General features: G+C 39.4%; 1 protein-coding gene across 1 annotated transcript in view; it reads left to right on the top strand.

The window, feature by feature from the left end:
• ipo8 (importin 8) overlaps positions 1 to 15,702 on the top strand; it is a gene marked incomplete in the record, with an annotated part of 58,989 nt that overhangs the window by 24,883 nt on the left and 18,404 nt on the right. The window contains 12 exon segments of the mRNA XM_014029392.1: positions 171 to 305; positions 1,252 to 1,351; positions 1,595 to 1,671; positions 2,097 to 2,213; positions 3,777 to 3,866; positions 5,015 to 5,180; positions 6,115 to 6,275; positions 8,975 to 9,100; positions 10,738 to 10,804; positions 14,938 to 15,063; positions 15,364 to 15,461; positions 15,546 to 15,641. Coding sequence (XP_013884846.1) covers positions 171 to 305; positions 1,252 to 1,351; positions 1,595 to 1,671; positions 2,097 to 2,213; positions 3,777 to 3,866; positions 5,015 to 5,180; positions 6,115 to 6,275; positions 8,975 to 9,100; positions 10,738 to 10,804; positions 14,938 to 15,063; positions 15,364 to 15,461; positions 15,546 to 15,641 — 1,359 coding nt within the window.

Here is a 15,702-nt window from a genome sequence, read left to right as displayed (position 1 = left end):
TTAAAGGCCTTTAAATTTTAAAAACATAACTGCTGTGAGAAATTAAAAAACACAACCTTCAAGGGCTAAAGCAAACTGTAAAAGTTAAGGGTATTTAAGTTCCAGGAGTAAAGCGTTACGGGCAGCTTAGTCAAAACGTGGAATTAATATGTTGCATGTTGTTTTAAAAGGTTCTGCTGAAAGTTGTGGACCAGCACCGACAGAAGCAGTATGTTACTCCTCGGGTCTTGCAACAGTGCCTCAATTACTTCAACCAGGGAGTATCACACTCATTGACCTGGAAGCAGATGAAGCCACATATGCAGGTAGATTAACCGTAAGGTTGTATTTCACTTGATTACAGCTTGGTGAACGGATTCATGAGGTAGTCTTCAAAATATCACCAAATATTTGTGGGGTTTTACAATTGTCTTGTTTGATAATGTGCAGCTAATTTTCTCTCAAAGTAGCCATTGCGTCCCCAGCACTTTGTAATTTGGTTTTCATAAATTTTAGGGCTCCAGAGTTATTTTAGACACCTGCACGGGAGCTCTTTTTATGACAGTAAACATCTGAGGTTACAATGCCAAAAGTCCAAATCTGCAAACCATGCTGATGATAAAAATTACCTAAAATAACTGAATGCTAAATGAATTAATTTGTTAACGCTGAAACTAAAACCATCCAAACAATAGGTTAAATTAGCAAAAGCTTAAAGCTAAAATTTACGAAACTGTCGCTAGCAGCTGAAATTAGCAGAACATTAGCTAAAAACTTAATTTAGCGTGAAGCTGTAATTAGCAAGAGTGTAAATTAAGACTAAAGATGAAACAAGAATGTATAAGATTTCGAAGCTCATCAAGTTATTCAAAAAGTTAAGACTAAATTAGACTAATTCATAAAGGGAAAGGGATACAGGTGGGCAACAAGTAAATTCAGTTTGACCACAAATACCCCACTGAAATTATCCAACAACGCAAAACATATCTGGTTGTCAAGAAAGTACTAAAAGGAAATTGGATCTGTTTTCAGACACCATTCACAGAAATTGGGATCCACTTTAACAACGATGTTGAGTGTTATGAAATGTTGTTCGTTGTTGTTTTTATTTTTTACTATTATTACTAAACTAATGGAAAGCACTTTAAGTAGTCACTCTTGTAAAGTGCTATATAAATAAAATTTGATTGATTGAAGAGTTCCACCGGCTCCTTAATATTTGCTCATAACTTTCAAATTCAAAGCGCTCATCAAGTCCTTTGTACCTCGCAGACTATTTGCCAAGAGGTCATATTCCCTCTTATGTGCTATAAAGATGAAGATGAGAGGTTATGGCAGGAAGATCCCTACGAATACATCCGGATGAAGTTCAGTAAGTGTGTTAACATTCTAGTAAGCTCAAACATCTGTGTTAGCTGTGAAGTGGCTGAACTCTTGAGTTCTGTGGATTTTGCAATCTGCCTATTAAAGCTGTACTAATAATGACCAGTGAATTTGGGCAGTATTCTGTATGTTTTTAAAGTTGAACACTAGAACATCAATAAAACCTCACAAATATTATTTTAAACACAGCTAAAAGTTAGTCTTGCAGCAACTGTGTATGTTTATGTTGTAGACCTTTATGATGACCACACCCTCCCGGCAACTGCKGCTCAGAGCCTGCTTTGCAAAGCTGCTTGCAAGAGGAAAGAGGTCAGAAACCTTTAGTACATTTGGATCACACAGTTTAAGGGTAAGATATGGGGGCTGGGGAACAGTTTGAAGGACACTACATCGACATGCATTATTCTCTGGTTGCTCCTGCACTGCAGATGASAACTCTGAGATGACTGCTCAGCAACTTGGATGAATGATCATAAACCTCTAGATTCATCTAATCCTCTTTGTTTTGTTTAAAAATTAATTTAAGAACTTTAGATTAAATTACAATTTTTTTCCAGTGGTACAAGTATTTTTTTATAATGGCATTTTTTTGTGTTTGTATTTGGAGGTGATATACATGCTATTGTAAGACCTTGTTGCTTTCATTAGCTATAGAGTGTATTTAGAGCCGGCATCTTATAGAACTGGCARCCCTTTGGTTACAGGACAACAAGCAAGCTCTTTCCTTTTGTCAGGTTCTTCCTCAGATGATGGAGTTGTGTCACCAGACCCTGGTGGAGCCCTCTGCTGACCCTCGCAGGAAGGACGGAGCACTGCACTGCATTGGAGCTTTAGCTGATCTCCTACTAAAGGCAAGCAGGAACACAGATGGACCTCCGAGGCTGAGCTGGTTTGGGAGTGACTCTGTGAAAGCTTGAACATTGGGCCTCATGCAAGAACGTTCGTATTCTTATCCTAAATTTCTCTTACTTTTGTTCGTACGAAGGGTTTGTACGAACATGTCACGTCAGCTTCGACAAACTCTTCTATCTTCAGGAAAAGTGCGTAAATGAGCTGCGTAAATTCTACCTGTTCGTATCCAATTGCTCATGCACGTGAGAGGAGATTAGCATAATTACCACTCCAAAAACACCATATAAGGCTATGTTTCCTGCCTCAGATATCAGGAAGTGTCCATTAAAGAAAATGACAGCGAAAATTAAAAAGAAAAACTTTACGAGTTCAGAGATWGAAGTCCTGCTGTCAGAGATCCAGAAAAGAAAATCTGTCATTTTTAGCAGGTCAGCTGTGGAATAAAAAGAGCTGCCAAAAGTATAAACAACTTTGTTAAATCCTTTTCATTTCAGAAGCCACACCGTCGCGCACCGTTCTGAAATAAGCATTTTAAAATGTTTTCAAAATATGTCTGGCACTTTGGAGAAAATCCAGGACTCTCTGGAGGGATTATTCATCCCCTCTGGCCTGGGAACATCTCAGAGTCCCCCAGGACGAGCAGGAAAGTGTCGCTGGGGAGAGGGATGTCTGTCTGGGTCTCTCTGCTGCCGCCCCCGCGACCCGATCATGGATAAGCGGCAGAAAACGGATGGAGGGACAATTTATATTGTTAGTCTAAATTATTACATTTAAAATTATAACTCTAATTCAAGCAGAATAGCTTATCGTCAAGATAATCATAGAGTGTGGTTTATTTTCAACTCAAAATATCTTCAAACTAAYGAAATATAAARTTATTAGKGAAGAAAAYCCATCTGGATAACAGCAGACTGACKGCTCGTAAAATATACGACAGATCTGGACCACTCGTGAATTTTGTTCGTATCTGAAAAAAATCTTAGAATACGAAAACTTTGGTGAATGCCACAAATTCTCCTAAATCACTCGTACGCATAATTTAAGAACAAATCTGTGCGTACGAACGGTTCTTGCATGAGGCCCAATGTTCTGAAGTGTGTGATATGCCATTGGATGAGCAGACTTTCTGTAATGGAACTAATACTTTTATGTTTAAGCCAGTAATTCATGACATCCTTTAATGACCTAGGTTTTCATGACATGCTGTTCATCTGCAGATAGAATGATTAAAGTCAGAACAAGATTTGCTAACAACAGTCATTTTTAGATTTCACTTGTGTTGATCTTTGTGTTTTCCATTGACCTTGTATCAAATCTTGCCAAGATGACATAATGGCGTTTGTTAATATATGTATGAGGCCTCTCGAGTGAGTGACACAGTGGAGAGACAGACAGAGAGAGGCAGAGGCATAGAGACAGGGCAGGTTGTTCTCTGTGTTTCCTGTTATTGCAATAAAACTCAGCTGATCATCCTACGGAGTACCTTCATTCTTGGACCACGTATTTCTTTCTTTGTTAAATAAATATTGCCATAACACTTTCTTTTATACCATATCCTACAGAAACGGGTTTACAGGGAGCAGATGGAGCTGATGCTGCAGAACTATGTATTTCCATTGCTAAACTCTCCCATGAGTTATTTACGAGCCAGGGTGAGTATACATCTTGTTATTTAGCTAGTAAAAGGAAAGTTTGAATAGATGACATACTTAAAACCAAAAGTGAAAATTTATTATATTTTTGCCCGTGTCTTTGTGTGACATGATTTTGCTACCCGGTGTGGACGATTTTTCACCATTTTCCCAGTACACACATCCTGCTGCATTGTTCATTATGGGGACAACAGCCTAGGGTTAGATGTCTTGCTCAAGGACACCACAACATGTGGGCATGGCGGGGAGTCGAACCTGTGACTTTCTGGTCCCAAGTTGGCTGCTCTACCACTACACCACAGCCGCACCCCAAGTTTGTGTTTGTGCTTGTGTTTGTGTTTGTTTATATAAGGGATGCAAACAATTAATTGACGTTTGATTAATTGTCGAAAAATGGTTTATTAGATTAAAATCCATTTGATTAACTGAAAGCGTCCGCTTAGACCAGAAAGATACACCCTGTCCGAGACTCTTTCAGTTTGAGTCAAATGTAGTCAAACTTTAAACCAGTTTTTAAATTGTATTGATAGGCCAAGTGAAACCTGAGTTATGCTAAATAATCAAAGCCACTGTTTTTTTTTTCTTAAATGACGTCCAACTTGAGACAGAGGCCAATTTCATGGGGTTTAGAAACAGACATGGTGTGAAGTCAAGTTTATTTTCTATTTAAACATATGAACAACATTTTAATAACAACTGAAGGTGACATAGTTACTTTTACTATGGTATAGAATTTAAATATATGCCTGAGAAACACATAATATTGCCCCTTTAAGGAAATAATCATTAGATGGACATCTGCAACTGAAAAGCTTTTTGAGTCACCCCAGTTCAAAGCATCTTCAACATCCCATTTTTCAGAACTGATGCTAAAAAAGTGTGTGTTTTTGGGGGAGCTGTCATGCTGGACTTTTGTAAAAAAGAGACTGAGTATACTTTTTATTTTTCAGTGAAGCAACTATCCCATTTGTTTACAGGAAAGAGTGGGGCTTAAAAACTGAACTGCAGACAGCATAAAGTGGGTAGTTGTCCGTGGTGGCTTCACTTTCCTGCTTCTGGTCCTGTCTCTATTTATCTCGATGGTCCAGGGTTGATGTTGTGGGTTCTGTAGACCTACAAACCTGTTCTTGTCTGCTTTGTTCCTGCAGTCATGCTGGGTGCTACATTGCTTCAGCCCGCTGCATTTCCACAATGAGCTGGTGCTGAGGAATGCTGTGGAGTTGGTCCGACAGAATCTGCTAGATGACAAAGAGATGCCCGTTAAGATGGAGGCTGCTATCGCTTTGCAGACACTGGTCAGCAACCAGGAGCAAGGTGTGTGGACAAACACTGATTAGTCATGGTTGAAAAGTAAGACCAGCAATGTTCTTTTCCAATCATCTGATAGCAGTCAAAGCCTAGGGGTAGGTTTTCCACTGTTAGCTTGTTTCATTAGACCTGAACACCAAAGGCGATGAGAGGGAATTGCATTTTTTAGGACTTGAACATGTACTGGAAGTTATGAAAGTTTTGCACATCAGGCTAGAGTTGACACATTTTAAAAGGCATGTAGCATCATGTTTTGGGTCTGAAAAGCCTAGAACTAGATAATAATAACATATTAATTACAAATAAACCTTTGCAATCCTTTCAGCTATATATTATATGTGTGCCCAGAGGATAAATGTCAGAGTACGTGCAGAGTACATCTTCCACACAGAAAGATAATTGTGTGAAAGACATCCTCTTGTATGATCTTATGTCTTGAGAGTAAACTTGATTACTTCAGTGCAAGTTTGCAAATATTTTACATTAAAGATAAATTAATACAGTAAAACACTGATAAAGTCATTTTAATTTCACAGGTTCCTTAAAAAATTATTAACTTTATTATACTTCATTCTGCCAGCTGTCAGAGTTAGTGCACATACAAACAGGTCTTTTTCACTTATTAACAGACACTAAAACTCAGTTTAAAAACAGATCTAAGTGGAGCAATGTCTAAACATTCTTCTTAGAACTTTTATACCCTAAAATAAAAGCAGGAGCATTTTGTGTTTAGTGCTTGTGCCCCACAGTTTGAGAACCACTGCTATAAACTTAATTTTTAACTTCACAGTACCTTTATATCTGGTGACTCAGTGACAAATTATTAAAGGCTCGAATTTTCTGCCTTGTGAGGTTAAGATGAGGAACACTTCTCTGACTGGTCTGCTCTGTTTTATGTGTGTCTGTGTGCGTGTGTTTGTGTGTGCGCGCGCGGATGTAGCCAAGCTGTACATCCGTCCCTACATTCGTCAGGTGATGCACGAGTTTCTGCATGTGATCAAAGAGACTGAGAATGACGACCTGACCAATGTCATCCAGAAAATGATTTGCGAATACAACCAGGAGATGGCCACCATTGCTGTGGACATGACACAGAACCTGGTAGGTATATTTTATTTATTAATTAGTTGTAAAATAAAATCAACAGTATCATATACGGTGGTAAAGCCTTAAAACTGCATCACGTGATTCTAGAGGACTCTTACAGTGCATGTGGAAAGTATTCACAGCATGTCAGAGCACAAACCAAGCGTGAGTCGAGTCAAAGTAATTGTCTGTAGACATCTGAGACACGATTGAACTGAGCAGGGCTGTACTTTAACTTTTGTAGCTTATAGCACTGGTGCTACAGAGGTTGCTGGTTTTGTAGCACAGAAATAAAAGTTGTAGCACCAATCTTAAATGTCTGTTACAATCTCTAAAACCAAATGTACAAATTGTGGGTATTTTTATAGGACAGGGATCACCAAACCTTTTGAGACTGGGGCACAAAGTCACTTGAATATCTACTTGTTTGATACAAACATAAATTTGCATGACTCACCTTCAATTAAAATAGTAATACATTTACATATATGTGAATAGTTGACTGCCGTCTTAACGTCTTAATGTTAGTGATTCCCCATAATAATTAATAGTACAGCATTGTCCATAGGTGTGCCCTACAGTGTGACTCCCTTTTGTATTAGTGGACAACAGCTCTTGACCTATTATGATCTCTACGAGTGTCACAGGATCTGTGATCGTTGTAGTGGTCATAACGACTTCTTCGGTCAGGGGAGTATCTGTCCCTTTGAGTGTTGCGATCAGGTGACCATCTCTCTTCACAATGATAACGATCAGGTGACCACTTTTCCTGTCAACTGTAGTGGTCTGGTGACCATCTCTCTTGACGGGGGTCTCAGGCAGGGGACCACTTACTTTGTTGAGGTTCAGTTTTGAAATTCTTAGATCCCATTTTGGACCAGTCTGCTTTTTTGGATTGTTTTTGGTTGCCTGATTTAGGACTTTCCCTTTCTAGTTCCCCCAAACTAGATTTAGTGATTTTAATCATTGCAAGCTCTTTGTATCTCACAGATTGAGCTCTGTGGCCGCAACCATCAGTTTTGCTGTCAGAGTCATCCTCTAAGACAGTGTTTTTCAACCCTGGTCCTCAAGGCACAGTGCTCTGCATGTTTTAGCTGTGTCCCTGCTTCAACACAGCTGATTTCAATTGTCAAATGATTAACAGGCTTTTGTTGAACTGCAGTCATCTGAATCAGGTGTGTCAAACTAGGGAAACCCCTAAAACATGCAGGGCAGTGTGCCTTGAGGACTGGGGTTGAAAAACACTGCTCTAAGACTTATTATCAAGTAAGAGACTTGTGTGTCCTGTAGGGGTCATAATCATGTGAGTATTTAGAAGATTGTTTTGACTTATAGTTTTGCCTCACACGGGGCACCAGATATGTAGCAGGTTGGTTTCCTGTTTAAACACCTGCTTTGTCACGATCCGGGGTCCTTTCAAGGACAAAACCCTGATCCTAATATGGTGAAATGCCATTTTTAGACTAGTTTAATGGTTAGGTTTAGGTTAGGTTAATATGAATTGCTAAAAGAACTGAAACAAAGACAGGACTTGGTTGTGCACCTTGAGGAAAAATAAGTCACCATAAATGTGTTTGGTTCATTTTTTCTTTTCTGTAACAGTACTTTTCCCAGAATAAATTTTATACCAATTGAAAGGCTGTTTATTTCTTCTGAAACGGTTCCTTATTTGTTAGGAAAATGCAWATTTTAGGTTGTGCCAATCTTCTCTCTAAATGCAAACAGCTTATTCTGCTATTGACTGTTRTTTTAAATTTCTAATACCCCAGGGATCAATCAGGTGCCTCAGCTGTGAGCATAGAGCCTGCTACAGTGGTCAGTTGGTGTTCTCCAAGCATACCCAGAAATTCCCCTACCATTATCTAAGGAGGGCACCCAGCCACTTTAACAGAACTGCCCACTGAAGGTTGTGGCATGTAAATAACTGATAAATGTCTGTATGTCTTCACACATGACCAATTCACTGTGGCTGGGGAGATGCCAAAGTCAATACATCATCACCTTCCCCACACACTGGGCCTCAGGCCTCACCTAAATTTCTGTACCTAAAATTTTAATGTTACATGTATATTCAATGCTAATACCTCAGTGCGTCATCATTAGCTTACAGACACATCCAATTTGTGCACATGACTAGGCTCTTTTGGGAAGAGAGAGTCCTACTTCAGGAGCATTCAGCCTGTTTGGTGTTAACACTGTTTCTGCAAATCCCATTGAGTTCACAGATCTCTTTTGCAATGGTGGCCTGGGCCTGAAGGCAACCTTTTATACATGTTTTTGGGGTGTGGGGTAACCTGGTACACTGAGAAAACCCACTCAATTATGAGGAGAACATGCAAATTCCCCACAGAAAGACCTTAGGTCCAAACTGGGGATCAAACCCAGGACCTTCTTGCTGTGAGGTGTCAGTGCTAACCACTGATCTGTCGTGTTGCCAATAAAGAACACCAAGCAACAGTCAATAGCAGAATTAACTGTTTGGCATTAGCAGAGAAGACTTGGCATATTTTTGGTAAAAGCAACTTTACAACTTTCAAACTCAGCTCAGGGGTGGGGGGCTTATTCAGCTTCACAGATCTCCAGTCTTTGCCTGTTGACCGTCCCTAATGGTGTTATGGCAGTATTATAAATTGTTATTCTTAAGAGAAAGAACATATGTCTGTTTAAATTGTTATAAAAAAACTGAGACTCAACTTTTTGAGTGTTTCTGGCAGGCTGAAATCTTCACGAGGGTTCTTCAAAGTGAGGAGTATGAGGAGAATGAGGATAAGACTGTCATGGCTCTTGGCATCCTCAGCACCATAGACACCATCCTCACTGTCATGGAAGATCACAAAGAGGTGCATTACAAATACACACAAACACACACACACATACATGTTTCACTATCTTTGTGAGTATTTACACACGTGGACAAAATTGTTGGTATCTCTCATTTAATGGAAGAAAACCCACAATAGTCACAGAAATAACTAGAATCTGACAAAAGTAATAATAAATAAAAATTATATGAAAATGAACAAATGAAAGTCAGACATTGCTTTTCAACCATGCTTTAACAGAATAAATAAATAAATAAATAAAACTCGTGAAACAGGCCTGGACAGAAATTATGGTAGCCCTGAAAATAATGTGACCAAAGGGACATATTAAATTTTTTGTGTCCACTAATTAGCATCACAGGTGTCTACAATCTTGTAATCAGTCAGTGGAACTGTATATAGGGCTACTGAAACTCACTGTGCTGTTTGGTGACATGGTGTGGACCACACTCAACATGGACCAGAGGAAGCAAAGCAAAGAGTTGTCTCAGGAGATTAGATAGGAAATTATAGACAAGCATGTTAAAGGTAAAGGTTATAAGACCATCTCCAAGCAGCTTGATGTTCCTGTGACTACAGTTGCACATATTATTCATAAATTTATAATCCATGGTACTGTAGCCAACCTCCCTAGATGTGGCCGCAGGAGGAAAATTGAAGACAAATCCAAGAGATGGATAATATGAATGGTAACAAAAGAACCCAGAAAAACATCTAAAAATATTAAAGGTGAACTTCAAGCTCAAGGTACATCAGTGTCAGATCCCACCATCTGTCATCGTTTGAGCCAAAGTGGACTTAATGGGAGACGACCAAGGAGATCACCATTGTTGAAAACAAATCATAAAAAAGTCAGACTGGAATTTGCCAAACTACACGTTGACGAGCCACAAAGCTTCTGGGAGAAAATCCTATGGACAGATGAGACAAAAATGAGAAATTCGGGCAAGGCACATCAGCTCTATTTTTACAGACGAACCTGAAAAGGGGTGTATGGACTAACAAAATTGCTTAAAACTCAAAAACTATTTAACATAGGAGCTGGGCTATCCATCAAGCCCTCCAATGAGACCCTCACCCCATCCAGACCCCACCCCATCTGAAAAGGGGATGTCTGGACAAAAAAAAATTGTTATAATTCAAAAACTATTCAACATAGGAGCTTCCGATATTTTTTGTTGTTGTTTAGTTCCGATAAAGGGCTATYCGTCGCACCAATAAGCACCACAACGCCCTTTGGACCCCCACCCCAAACAATAAATCTGTGCTGGTGAGCTCTGAGTTCTGGTGCATTTTGTTTTGCGTTGGTGTGGGGGTCATATATGCTACTGCTATGAAGTATCTAGTTTATAATATCGTATTTTTGGTTCGTTACAGACCAGAGCCGGCCCATAAATGTATGTCGGCCCAAGGACACGCTTAATTTATGAAAGCTTCCCCTGTGATTTAAGTACTGATCTCTGCATCTATTTAATGGAGCTGTCAATATATTTTCTCTGCAGGACAACAGCAGCATGTCAGTCATGCATCAGACATTTTTATTTTATTTTGAAAAGCACACAACAGCCCTTGACATGCCCGCCCATAAAGGTTTTTGTCTGTTTGATCACAGTTTTGAAATGTTTTAATTGATCTCATTACTTTTCATCTCGTAGATCACTCAGCAACTGGAGGGGATCTGTTTGCAGGTGATTGGCCTGGTGTTGCAGAAACCCATCATAGGTATGGCAGGTGTGTGTTTTTTTTGGGACTTAGTCTGTTGTTTTAAAGCACACACACATCCTATTTAATTTCTTCTTGATCAAACATTGTCTTTTATTTTTTTGTCTCATGCATAATAAACCCCATTTGATTTCGTTTTTGTGGGTCTAATAAAGTTTCTCTACTGGTAGCCTCTTGCGATAAAGTGAAATTAAATACTTTGGACTTTTTTTAATTTATTGTACACCCAATATGCCACTGGATTCTGAATCTTCTGCAGGTGTTTTACTGTGCAAAGTTGGAAATCTGTGGTAAGAATTTTAAGGCACCTTATTACTGCTGTGATTTAAAGGGAAACAATATGATTATGAAACAAATATCAATGCATTCAAACAAAATCCTGAACAGTTCAGACCTTAAAGAAACAAAATATTTTGCTCTACACATTAGAAAACTATTACTTTTAATTAAAACCAAATTTTGGGAGCTAAGTAAACAAAGGAGTCAAACTGTTGAGTACAGTCATAAGATTCTGTGGCAGTGGATGCACATCTTAAAGATATTTGAACTGCGTTGTCAGTGTTTCCACCACTTTGTTTCAAATGGGGGAGATATATGTGATGATCATGTTCTATCATGGCTCCAAAAGGTAAAATACAACACACAAACTCTGGTTTTCAACCACTGATTGTGGATGCAAATCTTTCACAATAAAAGTTGCARTGGTCTTTGTTTTGTAATTCACTTTAGTCTTTCTAGGTTTTCTGTAAACATACTGTTGCCCAACTCATGTCTTGTAGGAATAGAATCGACTAAAATACATTTTTATTGTCACTACACAACTATACTTTTCAGTGCCCCAGTAGATAAAACAAACATACTGTATTTATTCATGTATAATACTAGAAATTTAACCCTAAAAATCATCCATAAAGTAAGGGGGTAGTATTATACACGGGCTATTTATGATTAGATTTGTTATGTAGTATACTCGAGATCCTCTTATACATGAATAAATACTGTAAATACAGAATCAGTAAAAACACACATGCACATGCAAAAAAAAGCACAAGTTGTACAGTGCTGTAAGATACGGAGCCCGCGAGGGGACATGGGAGATTTCTTTTCTTTTGCGTTCCCACACAATAGTATTACGTTACCTCACAATACCTTTTGCGTTTCCTCGCATAAGTCGTTTAGCACTGTTGTGCCTGCTGGTTTATTAACAAATTTACATGTTCACCATTAGTGAGTTAGCCTACTGCTTTAATTCAGCTTCAGAATGAATATATCACACAGCCAAGTATGGAAGTATGTCATCTGCCGATATTTTAACGCAGTGCAGCCACGCAACATCAATGTCAATTTCACGAATTTGTGGCGACACATCCTGTTTTGGTAACCAGATATTTCAAAATAAAAGTCAAATTTAATTCAGTTCATATATAAAACAAACTTTTGCGTGGGAACGCAAAAGAAAAAAAATCCCCCCATGTCCCCTCACGGGCTCCGTACTAAGACACCCAGCTTAAGACCCCCTCACAGAAACTAGTATTTACTATGTCAGAGCCTGTAGGGATTTTAAAAAACAGTAGCATTAAATTTCCATTTCCAACCCACCCTGCTTCTAGAAATAAGTTCTTCCATCTTCATTTCCTTCTGATATTGCTGCAGCCGACTGTCTGCACCCCACCCCATCCCTCCCCTCCACGGCTGATGGTCCACCTGCACTCTCTGTGTGTGACTGATACAGATTTATTACGAAAATTACGGATTTTTGAGGCTCATTATAAAGGTAAACGTCAGAAGGGGTTGACATGTATGTTCCTGTCTGCTACTGTGCAGTTGTTGAACCAAATGAATAAAAATACTGTCTAAGAAGCAGCAGTAGACGGACCCCAGCAGATTTTGGGCTAAATGGTTGTTCCTAAGAATCCTCAGAAAATACAGTCTTTGCTCATTGTTCTTGACAATCATTGTGTTGTTAACACATCAGGCCAGGTCAACTGTGATGTCAACAGAGCAGGATGGCCATTTATACTAGTGCTTCAGACATGCAGTCCTACCTGTAGTTCTCCTTTGTAGATGGTACTAATGAAATATGCTGACATAGCAGAAATTGCAAGACTGAGTCATGCACTACATTCTTAATACACAAACATAATTTGAACAGTTGAGTTTTGACTGGCCAAAAGGGTTTTGACTGTTGCTGAGGCAAAAGCTTGGATATAGGAGTTTGGTGAGGCCTTGAATAAAGAAGCTCAATCRGCATTGAGGAGACTCTGGTAAACTATCCAGCAGCTGAGGCAGGGAAAGTCGGAATTCACTAACACTGTGTTCAGTGAAGTTGGGGTGTTGTTGACTTCAACCAGTGATGTCATCGGGTGGTGGGAGTAATACTTCTCGAACCTTCTCAATCCCACCAGTCTTCCATGAARGAAGCTGAGTCCAAGAACTTCTGGCTTGGTCTGTATTTATTTTATTTAGTGTTATTTATCCAGGCAAGTCCCATTGAGATCTCAGATCTCTTTTTCAAGGGCAGCCTGGGCCTGAAGGCACCCTATTGTACATGTTTTGAGGGGTGCAGGAAACCAGAGTACCCGGAGAAAATCCATGCAAGCACGAGGAGAACATGCAAACTCCGCACAGAAAGACCAGGTCCGAAACTGGGATTGAACGCAGGACCTTTTTGCTGTGAGGCGTAGGTGCTAACCACTGAGCCGTTGTGCCACCAGTCTATAACTGCGGCTGAAGTTGCTAAGCTATTTAAAATAGGCCCACGGCAGCAGGGCTCCGGGGTGGGACGAGATCTGGCCCGCCAACTCCTGCACCCACTTATTTTTAATTATCGAAAAAGCTTTTATATCATACTTTAAATTTGTTTTCTAATCAGCAAAATAAACTAATTTAAAAGATGAAGGACAATAATACTTGTGCTGCCCCTGAGCTGTTGGCTTTGAATAAGAGTGTCTTCCAGAGCAAATTTGTTGAATAGTCCTATATTGATGTATTAATGTCTCGAATAAAGGTGCATAGCCAGCATCGACCATCAACTACATCTCCCATAATGTATGTTGGTTATGCCTGGGAATTCCCTGTCAAAAAGTGGGGGAGTTCAGAATTCAAGATTTATCACAACTTAACAGTGAGTAAAACTCTCTTACTTTTAATTTAAATAGTATTTCAGTATTATTTATTTCACATTAAGTCAGTTGTGACAGGGAAATCCCATGGATGGTCCTCTTGCCGTCGTCATGCCGCAATCTTCAGTTCTTACTGGTGCAGTTCACAGCTGAGTGTAAGCAACTTGTATGAGGATCAGCATCTCGAAATTTGAGTCCATGATCCTCAGTCAGAAAAGGGGGAATGATCTCTCCGGGTTGGCAGTAAGGTTCTGCCTCAAATGGAAGAGCTCAAGTATCATGGAGTTTTGTTCACTAGAGAGTAAAGAATGGAGCGTCATTCAGATTGATAGATGGATCGGTGTAGCTTCTGTACTATTGTGGACTCTGTACCGGTCTGTTGTGGTAAAGAGAGAGCTGCAGCTCTGTTTACCGATCAGTCTACGTTACTACCTTTACCGTGTCCACGAACTTTGGGTAGTGACCGGAAGAAAGATTTGTGAATACAAGCAGTTGAAATTAGTTTTCTTTTTAGGGTAGCCTGACTCTCCCTTAGAGTCTTGGCATCCCTACTCAAACAATCAGACTCTGGAGCAAGTGGTGGATAATGAATGGATGGATGGATGGAAAATTAAACAACACCACACTAGGGCTGCGCAGTATATACGATAGACAATAGAAACAATATGAAGTTGGCCTACGGTAGAAATTTACCCTCTACTGTCCTATCGTCGTTACGACATCACACCTCTGTCAACATACAGTCATATGAAAAGGTTTGGGCACCCTTGTTAATTTTCCTGATTTACCTATATAAATCATTGATTGTTTTCTTTCTCTTTAGTTTACGAAAGATTTGCAGTTATTATTTAAATACAGAAGAAATATACAAGTCCTTGCATTGTGGTTGGTAGACACGCAACAACCTCTCCAAATTAATTTGAATCTTTTGTAAATGTTTTGCAGTACTGAAGTGAGAGTCAAGCTGTGCAAAATGTTTTGTGAATTTGAGTGCAACTTGTTTTGCTGCAGAGTTCTACGAGGAGATCCTGTCTCTGGCTTTCGGCCTCACCTGTCAGACCATCTCCCCTCAGATGTGGCAGCTTCTGGGGGTCCTGTTCGAGGTCTTTCAGCACGACTGTTTTGACTACTTCACAGGTATCTGAATGTAACGTGACATCATCTTCGGGTCGTATCAGGGCAGTAGAGAGTTCACACTGGAGTCAGTTGGAAGGTGTATTTAAAATATAATGTGAACGGCAAAAAATCGGATTTTTTTAATCTAAAATGAGCATTAAGACCTGCGGTGTGAACGTAGCTAAAGGCTATCAACAAAAACACTCCCTGCTATTCTTCTGTTTGGTCTTCCATGGTGTGTTTGTTGGACTAAAACAATGTTTAACTTTTTGTGGAGTAGGGGATGTATGAAGTCTTAATAACTGATTCTGTTTGTTACAGATATGATGCCTCTATTGCACAACTATGTTACCGTAGATACAGACATGCTCCTGTCCAATCCAAAACACTTGGAGGTCATCTATAACATGTGCAAAAAGGTCAGGCTGGACTTACGTTAAGTTGGTTCTCTGTTACTTCTGAATCGTGTTGTTCAACTACTGCTTGACCCTAACCTGTTGCAGGTGCTGACTGTAGATGCAGGTGAAGATGCAAAGTGTCATGCAGCTAAACTCTTGGAAGTGATCATCCTGCAGTGTAGAGGCAGAGGTATCGACCAGGTCAGACGCAGATACATTCACTATTTTTTATCATTTTAAATTGAATATATATATATATATA

Source organism: Austrofundulus limnaeus, unplaced genomic scaffold (assembly GCF_001266775.1).
Source record: "Austrofundulus limnaeus strain Quisiro unplaced genomic scaffold, Austrofundulus_limnaeus-1.0 Scaffold895, whole genome shotgun sequence".
Classification (NCBI taxonomy): domain Eukaryota; kingdom Metazoa; phylum Chordata; class Actinopteri; order Cyprinodontiformes; family Rivulidae; genus Austrofundulus; species Austrofundulus limnaeus.
This window is presented reverse-complemented; position numbering and strand designations above follow the sequence as displayed.